The sequence below is a fragment of the Natator depressus genome, chromosome 1 (assembly GCF_965152275.1).
Source record: "Natator depressus isolate rNatDep1 chromosome 1, rNatDep2.hap1, whole genome shotgun sequence".
Lineage (NCBI taxonomy): Eukaryota > Metazoa > Chordata > Testudines > Cheloniidae > Natator > Natator depressus.
In genome coordinates this window covers 39,488,268-39,508,130 of record NC_134234.1, presented here as the reverse complement: position 1 = coordinate 39,508,130, position 19,863 = coordinate 39,488,268, and the positions used below count along the sequence as shown (strand labels likewise).

Below are 19,863 nucleotides of genomic sequence, written 5' to 3'. Positions count from 1 at the left end.
GGTTTGTGGTGTGGAAGGGGGCTCCAGGCTGAGCCTGGAGCAGGGGATTGGGGTGCAGGAGGGAGTGAGGGGTACAAGCTCTGGCAGAGAGTTTGGGTGCAGGAGGGGGCTCCTGACTGGGGCAGAGTGTTGGGGTGCAGGAGGGGGTATGGCCTGCTGGCTCTGAGACAGGGCTCAGGGCTGGGGCCGAGGCTTGGGGTGCAGGAGGGGGTTTGGTTGCAGGAGGCGGTATGGGGTGCTGGCTCCAGGAGGAGGGTTGGGGTGTGGGCTCCCACCGGGTGGCACTTACCTCGGGTGGCTCCCGGTCGGTGGTGCAGCGGGGCTAAGGCAGACTCCCTCCCTGCCCTGGCCCCATGCTGCTCCCGGAAGGGGCCAGTGCGCCCCTGCGGCCCCTGGGGTGGGGGGCACGTGGGTACGCATACTGCCCGTCTGCAGACACTGCCACTGCAGCTCCCACTGGCTACCGTTCCACATTCCTGGTCAATGGGAGCTGCAGGGGCGGTGCCTGCAAATAGGGGCAGTGTGCAGAGACCCGTGCCCACCTTCCCCTTCCCCGGGCTGTGGGGGTGTGCTGGCCACTTCCGGGAGCGGCATGGGGCCGGGGCAGGCAGAGAGCCTGCCTTAGCGGCAGCCCCGCTACACCACCAGGCTTTTAGCGCCTAGAGATCGTGATCGACTGGGAGAGTCTCCAGGATCGACCAGTCAATTGCAATGAGGAAATTACTCACTTTGTGCAGTAACGATGGTTCTTCGAGATGTCTGTCCCTAAGGGTGCTCCACTGTAGGTGTATGTGTGCCCCTGTGCCTCTAATTGGAGATTTTTGGTAGCAGTGTCAGTTGAGCCCACATATGTGCTCTCCCTCCCTCGTGGTCTGCCTCGAGGCTATCTAGCGTTGCGCGGGCGAAGTCCCCTCACTTCTCTTTCCACTGCAGAGCCCTATAGAGAACTCCAAAATATTGGGGAGGAGGGCTGGTTGTGGAGCACCCACAGGGACAGACATCTCGAAGAACCATTATTACTGCACAAAGTGAGAAACTTCCTCTTCTTCTTCGAGTAATATCCCTATGGGTGCTCCACTATAGGTGACTCCCGAGCAGTACCCACCACTGGAGTCTGGGACTTCGGAGTGGAGTCTGTCACTACAGAGAGTACTGTGGAGTCAAAGATGGCGTTGGGGGCCAAATCTTAAGTGATTGCATAATGTTCTGCAAAAGTATGGGCAGAGGCCCAAGTCGTTGCTCTACAGATTACTGCGATAGGGATATCTTTAAGTAATGTGACTGAGGTAGAAATTGACCTTGTGGAGTGCGCATGGACTCTGGATGGAAGCAGATTCCACCCTTGATAACAGTGATTAATGCAACCAGAGACCCATTTGGATAGTCTTTGAGCCAATCTCACAGAGCTTTTGGATCTTTCTGTGGACGAAAGGAAGAATTTAGGGGATTTCCTAAAGTCCTTAGTTCTGTCCAAGCACAATGCTAATGTCCTTCTAACATGCAGCATATGCAGAATTGTCTTCCTGTTATCACAATGCGGTTTTGGGAAAAAACAGGGAGATGAATCTGTTGATTCATATGGAAAGTGCAGAGAAAGTAGGGAGAAACTTGGGATATGGCCTTAGGGTTACTTTGTCTTTAAAAAAGGCCGTGAATGGTGGGTATGCCATCAGGACCGCTTTTTCTCCTATGTGCCTAGCTGAGGTAATGGCAATTGGAAATGCTGTTTTCATGGACAGATGTAAGAGAGAGCAAGTTGCCATGGACTCAAAGGGAGGTCTAGTCAAAGCCCTGAGAACTAGATTAAGATCCCAGGCTGATGCAGGAAGAGATTCCCAATGCCCTTAAGGAATCTACACATCAGCGGGTGAGCAAACACCAAGAATCTGTCTACCTGGCAGTGGAATGCCATTTTCACTGTGAGATGTACCTTAAGGGAGCTGTGAGAGAGTGCTGACCTCTTGAGGTCTAAAATGTAGTGTCAAATCAGAGGGAGGGAAGATGAGGTTGGGTCTATGTGTTTAGAATGACAACAAACTTGGAATCGTTTCCATTTTGTAAGTAAGTATGTGGGGTGGTCAACTTTTGGCTGTGTAGCAACATGTCTTTCAGCTCGTCAGAGCATTCTGCCTCTAAGCCTTGGAACTAAGAAGGAGCCAAGCTTGGAGGTGGAGAATCCGCAGGCTGGGGTGAAGGATCAGCCCATTGTTTTGAGAGAGAAGGTGAGGAATGGGCCAAAGAGGAACAGGAGGGCATATTGCCATCTGTGTCAGGTAAGGGAGCCAGACTTGTCATGGCAAGGAGGAGGAATCAGGATAACTCTTGCTTTGTCTCGCTGAATGTTTAACAGGACCTTGGATAGAAGAGGAAACTGATGAGGGTGTCTCCCAGTGAATGTTTCCCCAGGCCAGCCCTGGAGCAGTAATGAGCACCTTTTTTGTTCTGGGAAGTAGCAAAGAGGTCCATAGTCAGAGTTCCCCAAAGGGCGAATATATCTTGAAGCACCTCTGAGTTTAGTACCCACTCATGGTCGTGACAAAAATTCTGACTGAGACAGTTGGCTGTCATGTTCTGTATCCCTGGTAGATAGACAGCTGAGATGAGCACATTGTGATGGGTGCATCAATTACAAAGTTTGAGTGCTTCCTTGCAGAGGGAGAGAGATCTGGCACACCCTTGGCGATTTATGTAAAACATACAGGTCATGTTAAGTCCATCATGCCTTTCATGTGGGTGTTCTTGATGAAAGGCAGGAAGTGTGCACAGGCATTCCTAACAGCCCTTAGCTCCCAAAGAGTGATATGGACGTCTGTGGATGGCCATTTGCCCTAAACCTTGTGGTTGTGTAGGTGAGCTCCCCAGCCTATTAGGGAAGCATTTGTCCCAGGGTGGCGAGTCTGTGTAGTGGGAGGAATGCTCTCGCTTGTACTGTATCAAGGTTGATGCTGATAAACTCCAGTTGCTGTACCGGGGTTAGTGCACTGCTACAATGAAGAGAACCTTGGAGAATACCCTGGGTGGAGCAGTCTGTGCTGATAATGGTCTTGCACCAAAGGTAAATCGTAGAAAATCTCCTGTACGATGGTTGTATTGAGATATGGAAGTACACATCTTGTAGGTCGAGGGCTGGAGATAAATCTTCTTGCTCTAGAGCTGGAATAATGGCTGCTAGTGTCACCACCTTGAATGTCTGCACCTTCCCATATTTGTTTAATGCCCTTAGATCTAGAATGGGCCTCCAACCTCCCTTCGCCTTGTGGATCAGAAAATGAGAGTAAATCCCCTTGCTCCTGAGTTGAACCGGAACTGGTTCAATGGCCCCTAGGCATAACAAATGATATATTTCCAGATGAAGTAGGTTCTAATGAGAAGGGTCCCTGAAGGGGGACGGGGAAGGAGGGTTGGAATGGGGAGGGACATGAATTGAATGGTGTAACTCTTCAAAATAATCTCCAGGATCCATCTGTCAGAGGGGATATTCTCACAACTGCTGTGAAATAGGGCCAGGTGACTTCTGAAGGTGACAAGTGTGTAGGTGGCAGCTGATGTTGAAAGGTATAATTGTTCAGGCCCTTGACCAACCCGTCAAAAGCGCTTAGAAGAGGCGGTTTCAGAGGTCGTGGACTGCTTCTGCTTTTGAGCTCTGGTTCTCTTACACCAGGGCTAATAACAGCACTGAGATGGTGGGTATTGAGGAGATTGTGATCTGTGCTGTGGCTGAGAGGTATATCTTCTCTTCTGTCCCACAGTGTAGTTTCCTAGGGAGTGTAATGTGATCTGGGAATCCTTCAGGATGTGGAGAGAAGAATCTGTCTTCTCTGCAAAGAGTTTGGGCCCTTCAAACAGGAAGTCTTCTGCAGCTCTTTGGGAAATCCAGAAAGGTGTAGCCAAGAAGCCTGCCTCAGTACCACTGTCATGGAGACTGGGCGGGCTGCTGTATCAGCTACATCCAGTGCTGTCTCTAGCACCAGTCTGGCTATTAACTGACCCTGTCTAAGAATGGTGTGAAACTGCTCCTTTTTTGTCTCCAGTAAATGCTCCAGAAACGCATTGAGTTTCCCATAATTAATAAAATTTTATTTGACCATGACAGTTTGGTAATTCATTACTCTAAACGGTAATGTCGCCGACAAACATGCCATCCTGCTAAGCCCGAGCGTATGGGGTCGACTTGGCATTATGTTGCTTGCTTTGTGCATTAACCACACCCACTATGATGGAGTTGGGTTGCAGATGTTGAAACAGGAAGTTTGCCTCTTTGGGAGGGATGTAGTATTTTTTTTTTAATTAATTTTTGGCTCTGTTGCTGGTTGGTGTGATGGAGGCTGGTGTCTGCTGGATGACTTTGGTAGGATCTAGAATTAACTGGGAAGGCAACTCTGCATGAGGAAGAGGTGTGCAGAATATCCACCAACTTGTGATGGGTATCTGCCATCTCATGTAGGGGACTCTGCAGCTCATCTGCCACCCTCTTGGTAAGATACAGAAAGTTCTTAAAATCATCACCTAGTGATGGCGGGGGAGGCATTGCAGCCTCATCTGGTGGAGATGAGGAGAAGTTTTCTGGAGCGGGTAACTTCACCTTCGAGTCTTTCTTCCTGTTCTGAAAAAGCTTCCTCTTCCCCTGGCTCAGGGACTCTGGACAGCCAGGCTGTAGCAGACCATCTGGTGGACTCTCTCTGAGAGACACTGGACAGCCGCAACATGTGTGTATGTTGCCCAAGGATTGCAATATGGCCATGGGGGCGGGGTGGTGGGGAGGAGGGCAGGCATGGGCGGTGGGGTTACTCCAGGGGGCCCGTATCACAATTGTGAGTTGGCTCGATGGAATTGGGGAGGGCCCTTGTATTGTGATGGTGGGCCACGATGAGAGGCCAGGGAAATGACCTCCTCCTGGGCACTGTCAGACTCGTCACTGGGTAAGCGCGGCACTAACTGGGAGATTGGTGGTACACGACCTGGTGCTAAGAGCGATTCCAGGTGCCGGGATGTGCTTGGTACCGGGGCCCTGGTACCGAGTAATGGGGATTGCAGTACTTCCCGAACCATCAGGTCTCCAGGGTAACAGAGCTCATGCAGTACCCTGGGCTCACTGGGTACTGCGGAGGAGTGTCCATGGTACTTTGTCGGTACCGATGGTTGAGAAGGTGCAGAGCACTCCATAAATGAGAGTTTTGTTGCGCCCGGTACAGAAAGGTGTGTTGGTGCCACTCTTTTAGAGATGGTACAGTAATTGTCTTTCCCTGGGTACCAGGGAAACAGGTCTCAAGCGTACCAGAGCTCATGTGGTACCATGGGCTCACTCTGTGGTATGTTGTCAGCACTGATGGTTGGGAAGGTGCAGAGCACTCCATAGGGTAGGAGTTTTGTCATACCTAGTACCACAGGTTTTCTCTGTGCCGCTCTTTTAGAGACGGTACAGTAATTGTCTGTCTCCTTAGGGGGCGGTACCCTTGCCTTAGAGCCTGACTGCCAAAGCCCCTGGCTACTCTGGTGCTGCAGAGCAGAGCTCATAGTGAAGGCCCCCTTCTCGGTACCGTGCTTCAGAGTTGCTGGTGCAGTTGGTACTGAGGTGACTGCATTGGGGAGTCCCTCTGGCTGACCAACAACTCGGAGCCTCTTTTTATGAGCCTTTACAGGGGGTCTGCTGTGTTTTTTCATGACTTTATCCCCTTTGAAGTTAGGCCTGGTCTACAGTACATGGTTATTTCGGAATTAGCCGAGTTAATTTGAAATAAAATGGATTCCGTCCACACAACCAAACCGGTGTTTTTGATTTAAAGGGCTCTTTAATCCGATTTCTGTACTCCACCTTGGCAAGTGGAGTAGCGCTAAAATCGAGATCGCAGTTCTGGGTTACAGGTACTGTGGACGCAATTCAACGATATTGGCTTCAGGGAGATATCCCAGAATGCTCCCTTGTGACCGCTCTGGACAACACTCTCAACTCTGATGCACTAGCCAGGTAGGCAGTAAAAGCTCAGGGAACTTTTTAATTTAATTTCCTGTTTGGTCACCATCAGCACAGGTGACCATCAGCACAGTCCACCATCACAGGTGACCATACAGACTCCACCATCACAAGAGACCATGCAGTCCCGGATTCGCAGAAGAGCTCCAGCATGGTCTGAACGGGAGGTACTGGATCTCATTGCATGTTGGGGATATGAATCTGTTATGGCAGAACTATGTTCCAAAAAAAGAAACGCAAATACGTACACTAAAGTCTCCAGGGCCATGACGGAAAGAGGCTACTCCAGGGACACAGAGCAATGTCGTACAAAAATCAAGGAGCTCAGGCAAGCATACCAAAAAGCCAGGGAGGTGAACAGGCACTCTGGGTCACAGCCCCATATATGTCGCTTCTATCGTGAACTGCATGCTATTATGGGGGGTGATGCCACCACTACCCCACCACTGTCCATGGACACCTGCAAGGGGGGAGTTGCACAGAGCGAGGAGGATGAGTTATTGGAGGAGGAGGAGGAGGATGACAGTGCACAGGTGGCAAGTGGGGAATCCGTTTCCCAACCCTAGCCAGGAATTATTCTTAACGCTGGACCCAATAGCCTCCCCCGACTCCCAAGGTGGGCTCCCAGACCATGACCCTGGAGAAGGCATTTCTGGTGAGTGAGAGCCTGAATGGAGCCACGCGGTGAGGGGTGGGGGAAAACCCAGCCGCACGGGGCTGTTCGCGTTTAGTTTAAATGGCTCATCCCTGCTCAGAGCCTCATCGGAGCCATGCAGTGGGTGAGGGTGTGTGTTGTGTGAAGCAATCATCCCAGAAAGCCCACAGGCCCTCCTTTTATATGGCAAACCCACCAGGAATTGCTTGCTATGGGAAAGGGGGCCCGGCAGTTTGAAAGCATTGAAATGAATTTGGAAGAAGCAGAACCTGTGTGCCCCTAGGGCTTAACATGGCTGCCTGCAAGCTGAATTCTGTTGCCCGGCCATGTGTGATGGCTTACTCACACCAAAGTGGCAGGCACTTCAGTGTAAGAGGCAAAATGTGACCTTGTACAGAAAGAACATGTGCTGTGTACTATGAATTGCCTGTTTCACTGGGAAAGAGTGTCACCTTTGTTCTCTAAAATTAATCTTTTAAAATACTACCCTCCCTTTTTCTCCTCCCGCAGGTGCAAATATTTCAATGCGGCCCCTATCTACTCCGTCCCAGAGGCTGGTCCAGATTAGAAGGTGGAAAAAACAAACTCGGGACGACATGTTCGCCGAGCTCATGCAGTCCTCCCACACTGATAGGGCCCAGCTGAATGTGTGGAGGCAAACAATTGCAGAGTCCTGTAAAGTGTTAAAAGAACAGGAAGAGAGGAGGGGTGCATGCGATGAGAGCAGGCAGGATGCTATGGTCAAGCTCATGGGGGAGCAAACTGACATGCTCCGCTATATGGTGGATCTAATGCGGAAAAGGCAGCAAGCCCACAGACTGCTGCTGCAGCCCCTGTATAACCGCCCTCCCTCCTCCCCAAGTTCCATAGCCTCTTCAACCAGGCGCCCAAGAACACGGGGGGGCGGCGGGAAGGCTACAGGGACCCACACACTCCACCCCAGACGATTGCACAAGCAGCAGAAAGCTGGCATATCCGAAATTTTGATTTGGTTTCTGGACTTGTCCTTCCCTCCTGCTCCACCCCCTTAACCCAATTACCGCCCCCGGGTCTATCTTCTGATTTCTCTCAATGTGTTGTGCAACAAATAATAAAGAACGTTTTTTAAACAATTGTGACTTTATTTCCCTTCATATATATAGGGGGCGGGTAACTTCAAGAGAAACAAACACAACTGTCACACCGTACCCCAGCCAGTCATGAAACTGGCTTTCAAAGCTTCTCTGATGTGCAGTGCGCCCTGCTGCGCTCTTCTAATTGCCCTGTTGTCTGGCTGTGCGAAATTGGCTGCCAGGCGAGTTGTCTCAACCTCCCACCCCACCATAAACGTCTCCCCCATACTCTCACAGATATTATGGAGCACACAACAAGCAGCAATTACGATTGGAATATTGGTTGTGCTGAGATCTAACCAAGTCAGTAGACTGCACCAGTGCACTTTCAAACATCCAAAAGCACATTCTAACTCCATTCCGCACTTGCTCAGCCTATAGTTGAACTGCTCCTTACTACTGTCCAGGGTGTCTGTGTACGGCTTCATGAGCCATGGCATTAAGGGGTAGGCTGGGTCCCCGAGGATAATTATAGGCATTTCAACATCCCCAACAGTAATTTTCTGGTCTGGGAAGTAAGTCCCCTCCTGCAGCTGTTCAAACAGACTAGAGTTCTTGAAGATGCGAGCGTCATGCACCTTTCCCGGCCATCCCACGTTGATGTCGGTGAAACGTCCCTTGTGATCCACCAGTGCTTGCAGCACCATGGAAAGGTACCCCTTGCAGTTTACACACTGGCCACCCCGATGCTCTGGGGCCAAGATAGGGATATGCGTTCCACCTATCGCCCCGCCATAGTTAGGGAACCTCAGTGCATTAAAGCCATCCACGATGATCTGCACATTTCCCAAAGTCACTACCCTTGATAGCAGCTGGTCAATGACTGCATTGGCTACTTGCAGCACAGCAGCCCCCACAGTAGATTTCATAGAATCATAGAATATCAGAGTTGGAAGGGACCTCAGGAGGTCATCTAGTCCAACCCCCTGCTCAAAGCAGGACCAATCCCCAATTTTTTTTGCCCCAGATCCCTAAATGGCCCCTCAGCGATTGAACTCACAACCCTGGGTTTAGCAGGCCAATGCTCAAACCACTGAGCTATCCCTCTCCCCTCATTTGCCCACTCCAAACTGATTCCCGACTGACCGGTAGCTGTTGGACGTTGCAAGCTTCCACAGGGCTATGGCCACTTGCTTCTCAACTGTGATGGCTGCTCTCAGTTTGGTGTCTTTGTGCTTGAGGGCAGGGGACAGCAAGTCACAAAGTTCCATGAAAGTGGCCCTATGCATACGAAAGTTTCGCAGCCATGGGAATCATCCCATACCTGCAACACTTTGCGGTCCCACCAGTCTGTGCTTGTTTCTCGGGCCCAGAATCAGCGTTCCACGGCATGAACCTGGCCCAACGCCACCATGATCTCCCAATTGCCACATGCTGTGCTTCTAAGAATGTCTGGATCCATGTCCTCAGCAGTATAGTAATCGTGCTATTGTTGCTTCCTCGCCTGGTTTTGCAGGTACTGCACATACTGCTGGATAATGGGCGAGGTATTTACAATGGTCAAAACTATAGCGGCTCCACGGCTTGCTGCGCTAAGGCGCCTGCACGGGTAATCCTGGAAAAAGGGCATGAAATGTAGGAGAGCAGAGTGGCAGCGGAAGAGGTGCTGTTTGGTTCACGATAAACAAAAAAAGGTGGGAAATGGTTGTCTTCTGTAGCTTTCACGGAGGCGGGATCCAAGACAGACAACATGGAGAAGCTCGGTAGCGCGGCAAGAGCGGGAGAGCAGAGCTGGCGGTGGAAGCTCTGCTGCTCGGTTCATGATGGCCAAGCAGAGTTGGCAGTGGAAGCGGTTGATGAGGAATAGAAAGAGTAGATACTTATAGAGATTACATAGAAAGACAAGAGGAAATGCGAGGTGGATTCAAAGTACTAGGAGAGAAGCAGTGCACCGTACTGCACCATCTACTGAAAGCAGTATGGTGTCTGCACACCAAAAAGGCGCAAAACGATTGTCTGCCGTAGCTTTCACGGAGGGAGGAGCAACTGATGACACACACCCAGAAACACCTGCGAGAATGTTTTTGCCCCATCATGCACTGGGAGCTTAACCCAGAATTCAAATGGGCGGCGGGGACTGCGGGAACTGTGGGATAGCTACTCACAGTGCACCGCTCTGACATTCGATGCTAGCCTCGGTACTGTGAATGCACTCCACCGAATTCACGTGCTTTAGTGGGGACACACAAGACCAAATGTATAAAATTGCTTCCAAAAATTTGAATAGAATAATTTCGAAATAATTTCGTACTGTAGACGTACCTTTAGAGGCTCCAGGGATGATCCGGGGTCAACCCCGGAGTCCCCTGGAGACTGAAGTACCTTCTCCATAAGGAGGAGTTTTAACTTCAGGTCCCAGTTCCTGCGAGACTGCTGTTTTAGCTGTGGCAGGTGAAGCACTTCCGTGAGGCTCTCCCAGGTACCAGACACAGTAAGAGTGTCTGGCCATTACAGGAATTGACTCCTTGTAGGAGAGGCACCTCTTGGAGCAGGGAGAACCAGGCATGCCCCTTGGCAGGGGGCTATCATCCTCTAGCAGTGGGGAATGCAGAAAAAGGTCTTCTTTACTCCTTCTCTTCTTTTCCTTTTTATTTTCTTTTTTTTTAAAAAATAAACTGAAAAACTTAGAGTCTACTAAATGCCTGGGAGGTGGGGGTGCCCTCAGACGGGGCAGGAAACTAAAGTTCTTTTTCTTTCTTTCTCTTTTTTTCTCCTTTAATCCCAAAGGAGTAAATAAAAATGAAACACTAACGATTAAGGAGACCAAAAGAAACAAAAACACGACTACTACTTATGCTAATGACACAGATAAGGAAGGGATGACTGCTCGCTCTGTTTGAGGCCAAAGGCGGTTGAGAAGGAAGTGAGGGGGCTTCGCCCCTGCAGTGCCAGACCAGGAGGGAAGGAGAGCACATGCATGGGCTCAACGGACACTGCTACCAAAAATCTCTGATTAGAGGCGCAAGAGCGCACATACACCTACAGCGGAGCACTCATAGGGACACTACTCAAAGAAGAACAACCGGTTGGTGACCACTGGTCTAGATTGTGCCTTGGTATGTTACAGACTGGTAATAGTAATGGAGGATTCAATTATTAGAAATATAGTTGCGTTTGTGATGACCAGGAGAACCACATGGTGAATTGCCTGCCAGGCGCAAACGTTGTGAATCTCTTGAGATATCTAGACTGACTTATGTGCAATGCTGGGGATGAGCTGGTGGTCATGGTACATGTAGGTACCAATGACATAGGAAAAGGTAGGCGAGAAGTCCTGGAGGCCAAATTTAGGCTGCTAAGTAAGAGATTAAAGTCCAGGAACCCGACGGTAGCATTCTCTGAAATACTTCCAGTTCCATGCACAGACGCAGTTAGACAGGCAGAATTGCTGGGTCTCAAAGCATGGATGAGATGATGGTTTTTGGAGGAGGGTTTTGGGAAAGGTGGAGCTTATACAGGAAGGATGGGCTCCATCTAAACCAAAAAGGAACCAGATTGCTGGCATGTAAAATTAAAGAAGTTGTAGAGGAGTTTTTAAACTAAGGGATGAGGGAAAGCCAACAGGTGCAAAGGCGCACATGGTAATACTAGGGTATAAAATATGTAGAAATGACAGAGTAGGTCAGGACCAAAAATATGCCACCATGGCAAAACAACAGAGGCAGTTAGAGGCAAAAAGGCATCCCTTTAAAAACTGGAAATAAAATCCTACTGCGGAAAATAGAAAGGAACATAAACTCTGGCAAGTTAACTGTAAAAGTATAATTAGGCAGGCCAAAAAAAGAATTTAAAGAGCAATTAGGAAAAGACACAAGCACTAACAGCAAAATTTTTGTAAGTATATCAGAAGTAGGAAGACTATCAATGGGCTACCAATCGAGTTGCTAAAGGAGCACTCAAGGAACACAAGGCCACTGTGGAAAAGCTAAATAAATTCTTCACATCAGACTTCACTACAGAAGATGTGAGAGAGATTCCCACACCTTCTCTCTCATAAATGTAAACAAACTTGTTTGTCTTAGCAACTGGGTGAACAAGAAGTAGAACTGAGTGGACTTGTACACACTAAAGTTTTACATTGTTTTAAGTGCAGTTATGTTAAAAAATTATTATACGCTTATAAGTTTCACTTTCACAATAAAGAGATTGCACTACAGTACTTGTATGAGATGGATTGAAAAATACTAATTTTTTGGTTTATCTTTTTATAGTGCAAATATTTGTAATAAAAATAATATAAAGTAATCACTGTACACTTTGTATTCTGTGTTGTGACTGAAATCAATATTTGAAAATGTAGAAAACATCCAAAAATATTTATAATAAATGTAAATTGAAACTGTGGTTAATCATGATTTTTAAAAAATCTAGTTAATTTGTTTTGTGTTAATCACTTGTTTAACTGCGATTAATTGACAGTCATTGTAATAAGTCACCAGGTCCAGATGGTGTTCATCCAAGAGTTCCGAAATAACTCAAATATGAAATTGCAGAACTACTAACTGTGGTATATAACTTATCACCTAAAATCAGCCTCTGTACCAGATGACTAGAGGATAGCTAACGTAATGCTGATTTTTAAAAAAAGGCTCCAGAAGCTATCTTGGTAATTACGGGCCAATAGGACTAACTTCAGTACCAGGCAAACTGGTTGAAACTATAGTAAACAACAGAATTATCAGACACATAGATGAACACTATTTCTGGGGAAGAGTCAGCATGGCTTTTGTAAAGAGAAATCATGCCTCACCAATCTATTATAATACTTTGTGGGGATAAACAAACATGTGGACAAGGGAGCTCCAGGAGATATAATGTACTTGGACTTTCAGAAAGCCTTTAACAAGATACTTCACCAAAGGCTCTTAAGCAAAGTAAGGAGTCATGGGATAAGACGGAAGGTCCTCTCATGGATCAGTAATTGCTTAAAAGACAGGAAACAAAGGGTAGGAATAAATGGTCAGATTTCATAGTGGAGAGAGGTAAATAGCGGGGTCCCCCATGGGTTTGTATTGGTACCAGTGCTGTTCAACATATTCATAAACGATTTGGAAAAAGGGGTAAGCAGTGAGGTGGCAAAGTTTGCAGATAATACAAAATTGCTTAAGATAGTTAAGTCCAAAACTGACTGTGAAGAGTTACAAAGAGATCTCATAAAACTGGATGACTGGGCAACAAAATGCCAGATGAAATTCAATGTTGATAAAGGCAAAGAAATGCACATGGGAAAACATAATCCCAACTATACATACAAAATGTAGGGGTCTAAATTAGCTGTTACCACGCAAAAAAGAGATTGTGGAGTCATTGTGGATAGTTCTCTGAAAACATTTGTTCAATGTGCAGAGGCAGATAAAAAAGATAATAGTATGTTAGAAACCATTAGGAAAGGGATAGATAATAAGACAGTAAATATCATCATGCACTATATAAATCCATCGTAAACTCACACCTTGAATACTGTGTGCAGTTTTGGTTGACCCATCTCAAAAAAATATATGTTATAATTGAAAAAAAATACAGAGAAGGGAAGCAAAATTGATTAGGGGTATGGAACAGCTTCCATATGAGGAAAAATTAAAAAGACTGGAACTGTTCAGCTTAGAAAAGAGACGACTAAGGGGGATATGAAAAAGGCCTATAAAATCATGAATGGTGTGGAGAAAGTGAATAAGGAAGTGTGTTATTTACCTCTTCACATAACAAAAGAATGAAGGGTCACCTGATTAAATTATTGTAAACAAAGCAAACAAAATGAAGTACTTCCTCAAACAACGCTGTCAACCTGTAGAACTCATTACCAGGGATGATGTGAAGGCCAAAAATATAACTGGGTTCAAAAAAGAATTAGATAAGTTCATGGAGGACAAGTCCATCAATGGCTATTAGCCAAGATGGTCAGGGATGCAACCCCATGCTCTGGGTGTCCTAAGACTCAGACTGCCAGAAGTTGGGACTGGATGACGGGAGACGGATCTGTAAATAATTGCTCTGTTCTGTTCATTCCCTCTGAAGCATTTGGGCTCAGGCACTGTCAGAAGACAGAATAGCAGGCTATATGTACCATTGGTCTGATCCAGTATGGCTGTTCCATGTTCTCACTCTAGCTCCCATTAATACAATACTAAAGATTCTGACTTATTAATTGTACCAGAATACTGAGTTGAAAATTTATCTTATAATTTCAGCATCTCAAAAATATTGAGACACATCTCTTGGTTATGAGGAGGCTATTTTGAGGATTCCTAGTCGGATCACTGGAGCTGCCAATGAAATCAACAAACTCATCCAAGATTTTGCCTCATCGTGCATCTTACAAAATTAGATTATAAACAAATAAGAAAGATGAATTTGCACAATGCAAACCTGCTTATATGATGGCAGGACTGAATTGTCTGAAAGTGCAACTGCTTTTTGAACAAACTGGCTTTCAAAAAGGCAACATATGGGAAATTGATTTCTTTCTGAGTAAATCCACAGTATAAATTAGATTGTGTGATGTGGTGGCTGCCCCTCACTGGCAAAAAAGGGGTTAAAAGCAGCCGTAGGGAGGCTGTGCCGGAGGCAGCCAATCAGAGAAGGGCTGTAGGGAGCAGCCAATCAGGCCCATATAAAAAGGGAGCTGCATGGCAGAGAGTGCAGTTCTCTGCTGGGAGCCCAAGGAGGAAGGACTGTGTCCCTGGAGGGCTGAGACAACTGCCAGCACCCTGAACAGAGCAGTGCTGCTAGCAGGGACTGGGGGAGCGGAAGACAGCTCCTGGCTGGCTACTGCGGTTTGCAGGCTAAGGCCCTCAGGCAAGGGCAAAGAGAATGCTGGGGCTATGAGGAAGTGGCCAGACAATTCACTGCAGTAGCCACTAAAGGAAGTGGCTGAACAGTGGACTGCAGGTCCCCTGGAAGGGGGGAGCACAGCGTGTGGCACAGCTGGAGGGCTGTGTCATTAAAGAGGATGCCACGGTCCTTGAAGAGATGTGGGTCCTAGAGCAGGAGTGACGGCGGCGAGGCACTACCCAAAGAGGGCACACTAACATGCAGAGCTAATTCCCAAGACAGCCAGCAGGAGGTGCCAGAGTGGTGAGCGCACCCTATCAGAGATAACAATATTGTTATTTATATTGAGGAACCATGAGGAATACTAAGTAAATTCTCCTGTAGGACCCGGCAGAACTCTTTGCTAGATGTAGATTTACTTTTAGATGCCAACAGAAGAACCCAAAGTACACTGTTTGTAATAAAAATAATTTAAAAAAAGTTATTCCTTGTATCTTGCTTTTAAGTAAAGCAGATATGGAAACAAGGGCACTGTACCTGATTTTGGAGCTCAAAAATCTGAGTCCAGGTTACAGCACTTGGTTTGCTTTGTTGAATCCTCATCTGTGGTGATGTTTTACCAAGCTGTTTTTTCCTCATTGCTGTTAAGAAAAGATCCTTTAAAAACAAAACAAAACCAGAAATAGTCACTAAGAACCTGATTCTGCCTTATTCATATTAAATAGTACTTCATCACACAACTAATTCCACTGAGATCTATGAGACTACTAGTGTAGTAAAGTAAGATTAATCAACATGAATAAGGGTGGAAGAAACAAGATCTAAGTTTATATCACTCCATTAAAAGTTAATTAAACCTCCAAAATATAAATCACTATAAAAGAGCAGAATTTACCTCCTCTTCTTCAGTATCCCTTGATGCAGAAGTCCAATGCGATCGAGAGCAACTACTCCTGTTTGTTTTGGCTGCATGTTCAACATCAGAGAAAGGCAAAGCATAATTCAGATTTCTACTAACCTTGCTGAGCTCACGATGAAGTTTTTCTCCACACTTTGGTGCAGTTTGTAGCATTGGTGATCCTAGTCTGAACCTAGCTGATGAAGTAAGAACTTCAGGAGTAACTTGTGTTTCAAAATTTGCCTTCTTCAGGGTTCTGCCCACAGGAGTAAATGAACTCTTTAAATCTGAACAAAGCCCCTGAGTGAATTCATGAGGGAAAGGAGGAGGGAAAGGAGGATGGCAAGGAGGAGCGCAAGGAGGAGGGCGAGGAGGGCAAGAAGCAGCACCAGGAAGAGGGCAAGGAGGAGGTATAGAAACTTGAAAAGAAAAAGGCTTACTAGCTGGAGGCTTGGGAAGCCTGATGTTTAAAAGTGATTGACCATGCAGGCTGAATTTTGGTTGTGGCACAGAGATAGACCCAAATAGTCCAACTCCAGCGGCACCAGGATCATATTTAACTTTAGCAGCCTTTATAAAACTCAATTCAGTAGAATCTGGTAAAATGCACTCTTCAACCAAGGGAACTTCTTTGTCACTTCGAAATTGGAGACTTTTCAGCTGTTTATCTCCTCCAGTTAGGAAATGGTCAGAAAAACCACTAGTTACTGCATGAAAAGGAACCTGTCGAGTAAAATTATAAGAAAACAAAATATTTCTGGAGTTTAAACCAACTTTTTTTTTTGTGATTAAGACCATATTTTCATTAGACTCAGTATCAATCCAATGATCATCATGCTCAACACAAAGCCTATTCTTCTTGTCAATTAAACAAGCAACTTCTTTCCTTGCAGCTGAAGCCAGGCAAATTCGGACTAGAAATAAGGTGCACATTTTTAATAGTGAGGTATTTCACAATTTCAATGCAATTCATGAACTCATGATTTATACAGGATCTTACCCATTGTGGGATCTTGGCTGAGGACCTGTAGAACAGGGTGAAAGGGAAGGTATTCTTATGAGCTGGGTGAAACCTTGTTATGGGCTAAATTAAAACATCTTTGAAATTGGGTGTGAATGGACTCTACAATTAACATGACTGTCAGGATAAGGTTGGCAGAATGCCCCCCAAAGACAAAAGGAGTGTGAACCTACCCAGAAGTTTTGGACTGAGTGGTTAATGGGGTTATTCTGAATGTTGTTTTGATATGTATGTTCCCTGGGTGGGTTCACAACTGCTTTTGTTTTATGAGGGGTGGGTCCTGCTTAACTTATCATGACAGTCATGTTAATTGTAGAGTGCATTCATACCCAATCTCAAAGAGGCAAACAGCAAGGCCTTGCCTACACTACCAAGTTTTGTCACCAAAATTGCTGTTTGTCGACCCAAACAGTGTAGACACTGCAAGGTGACTTTTGTCAGGGAAAATGCCTGGTTTTGGCGACAAAATACATCCACCCTCATGAGAGATTTATGTCTTTTTCCTCTAAATTTTGGTTGACAAAATGCAAGTGTAGACACCATGCTTCATTTCATCTCTTTAATTGGCCTCCAGGAAGTGTCCCACAATGCCCATTCTGACTGCTCTGGTCAGCAGTTTGAACTCCACTGCCCCGCAGCCAGGTAAACAACCATCCGCCCCTGCCCATTAGAAGCCCTGGGAATTTTTGAAATTCCATTTCCTGTTTGCTCAGAGTGAAGAGGTCTCACCGCATCTTCCCAGGTGACCATGGTGGGTTATCGCAGCAAAAGCTCTCCTGCTTGGACCACTGCAGAGCTGTTGGATCTGATCAACATATGGGGAGAGGAGGCTGTGCAGTCACAGCTGCCTTAAGCCATAGGAAATGGGATACCTATGGGCACATTTCTCGAGACTTGTGCGAAAAGGGCTGTGATCAGGGCACGCTGCAGTACAGAGCGAAAATAAAGGAGCTGAGGCAGGCGTACCATAAGGCGAGGGAGGCAAACCGTCGCTCTGGTGCTGCACCTAAGATCTGCTGGGTCTATAAGGAGCTGGACGCTAACCTTGGTGGATAGCCAAGAGCCCTGTGGTGGCAGAAAGAGGACCTAACCCAAGGACGAAGTTATTGATAAAGAGGTGGAGTTAGATGAGGATGTGCAGCTCCCAGCTGGGTCGTCCGGTGGGGCAGGCAGCCAGGAACGGTTCTCCACTCCAGAGGTGTCTAGCCAGTCTCAGCAGTTGCTCTCTGGTGAGCAAGAAGCAGGAGATGAAACTCCTGGTAAGTGGCTGTGGCCTGTGTCGTGGAGACGTGGGTTCAGGGCATAGAAATGTGGGAGCCTGACTGTGTTTCTGTGAGATGGACATTTCCCTGTGTAGCTAATCAGTACAGCGGAACAGGGTGTTGATGCACGCTGAGATCTCATGGGAATCCTGCAGAGAGATCTCCAGAAAAGTTTCCTAGAGGTACTCGGTAATCCTCTGCTGAAGGTTCCGTGGCAGAGCAGCTTTGTTCCTTCCCCATTGTAGGAAACTTTTCTGCACCATTCGGCAATCACTTGTGCAGGGACCAAAGCAGCACACAGGCGAGCAGCATAGGGAGCAGGGCAGAAGCCACAAGCATGGAGTATCCTCGTTTCCCTGCTTACCCTTAGCAGTGAGATATCTGCTAGAATGACTCCCGCCTGTGGAAAAGTGTGGGAGAATTTTAGAATTTGTTCCCTAGTATGCTGCACCATGACCCTTGCAAAGAGTGTGTGCTCTTTTCTCCATGTGGACCCCCCGCCCCCACACCAACACTCAGAATGCTTTGGGTGTTTGCAGAGATGTGTGCCTGGCTAGGGTCAGTGAGAAAGTGATTGCAATGTTGTAAAAGGTGTATTTAACAGAAATGTTTCAATTCTGTGCGTGAATTTAATAATCTTGCTTCTGTGCATTGTAACCCTGTGCTTCACCAGACGTGGCCTTCAGGCCCCACGCACCCCGGCCGAGAGTCTCCACCAGATAAGAAAGCGCTCAAGATGCAGCAAAGAAGACATGTTCCGGGAGGTCCTGCAGTGATCCAATGCAGAAAAAAGGGAATGAAAGGAATGCTGTGAAGCTGAAGGGCAGGACAGAAAAGAGAATTACACATTTGTTAAGGACGCTACTGAGCTGATGATTAAAGTAATGGAGGAGAAAATGCAGATGATGAAGTCCTTAATAATGCTGCAGACTGAGCAGATCAGTGCTCAATCTCCACTGCAGTACATTCAGAACTCTCTTCCCTGCCCCCCAAGTTCCGCCCACACATTCCTTTCTACCTTCCAGGATTCTTCGTTTCCCCTTTACTTCACCTCCTCAGACAACTTTCACAATGATAGCTGGACCTCCACGCAGCTGTGAAAGTCTGCCCTTCCCTGGTTCCTCCTTTCCTGGCAAGCATCTGTGTGTTTGTGTGCGCGCTGTTTCTTGTGCAATAAAAGCAAACTTTTATAATGGTAAATCATCTTTAATTTTTTTCTACAAGGTGAGATTGCAGGCACTGCTAATACATGCACAGGCATTTTGATCACTTTATTACAGGAATATAAGGCTCCAAATGTCACTATTGCCCCCTAGAAAACTACATGGCATGTAACATTGAAGCAACTCAGACACAGATATATATTAATGGTGGTCATTGTCAAAGTGCTGCCTCACAGCCTCCCTGATTCGAATAGCTCCCCTCTGTGCACCTCTGACAGCCCTGGTATCTGGCTGCTCAAAATGAGCGGCCAAGCGGTCTGCCTTAGCACTCCACTCCTGAGCAAACCTGTCACCCTTAGCTTCACAGAGATTATGCAACATACAGCACATGGCTATGACCACAGGAATATTATCCTCAGTGAGGTCCAACCCACCATGAAGGCATCGCCAGTGTGCCTTTAATCTGCCAAAGGCACATTCAGTTGTCATCCGGCACCTATTGAGCCTGTTGTTGAACTGCTCCTTACTGCTGTCCAAGTGTCCCGTGTAAGGTTTCATGAGCCACAGCTGCAAGGGGTACGCAGAGTCCCGCAGGATCACTATGCGCATTTCAACACCCCCTCCTCCCCCCCCAATCTTCTGGTTAGGAAAGAAAGTCCCTGCTTGCAGCTTTCTGTAGAGGCCGCTGTTTCTGAAGATGTGTGCATCATGCACCTTCCCAGACCACCCTATGCTGATGTCAGTGAAATGCCCATGGTGATCCACAAACGCTTGCAACACCATGGAGAAGTATCCCTTCCTATTGATGTACTCCGTCGCAAGGTGGTCTGGTGCCAAAATTGGAATACGTGTGCCATCTATCGCCCCTCCACAGTTAGGGAACCCCATTTCTGCAAAGCTGTCCACTATTTCACACACATTTCCCAGAGTCACAGTCCTTCGTAGCAGGATGCAATTTATTGCCCTGCACACTTGCATTAACGCAGCCCCAACGGTCAACTTCCCCACTC

The 19,863-nt window shown here is 47.0% G+C and overlaps 1 protein-coding gene across 1 annotated transcript in view; it reads right to left on the bottom strand.

Moving 5' to 3' along the window:
* PARP4 (poly(ADP-ribose) polymerase family member 4) overlaps nt 1-19,863 on the bottom strand; it is a 116,805-nt gene that overhangs the window by 9,192 nt on the left and 87,750 nt on the right. The window contains exons 33-34 of the mRNA XM_074957908.1: nt 15,528-16,130; nt 15,047-15,166 (exon numbers count right to left, since the gene is read on the bottom strand). Coding sequence (XP_074814009.1) covers nt 15,047-15,166; nt 15,528-16,130 — 723 coding nt within the window. The remainder of the gene's footprint in view (nt 1-15,046; nt 15,167-15,527; nt 16,131-19,863) is intronic.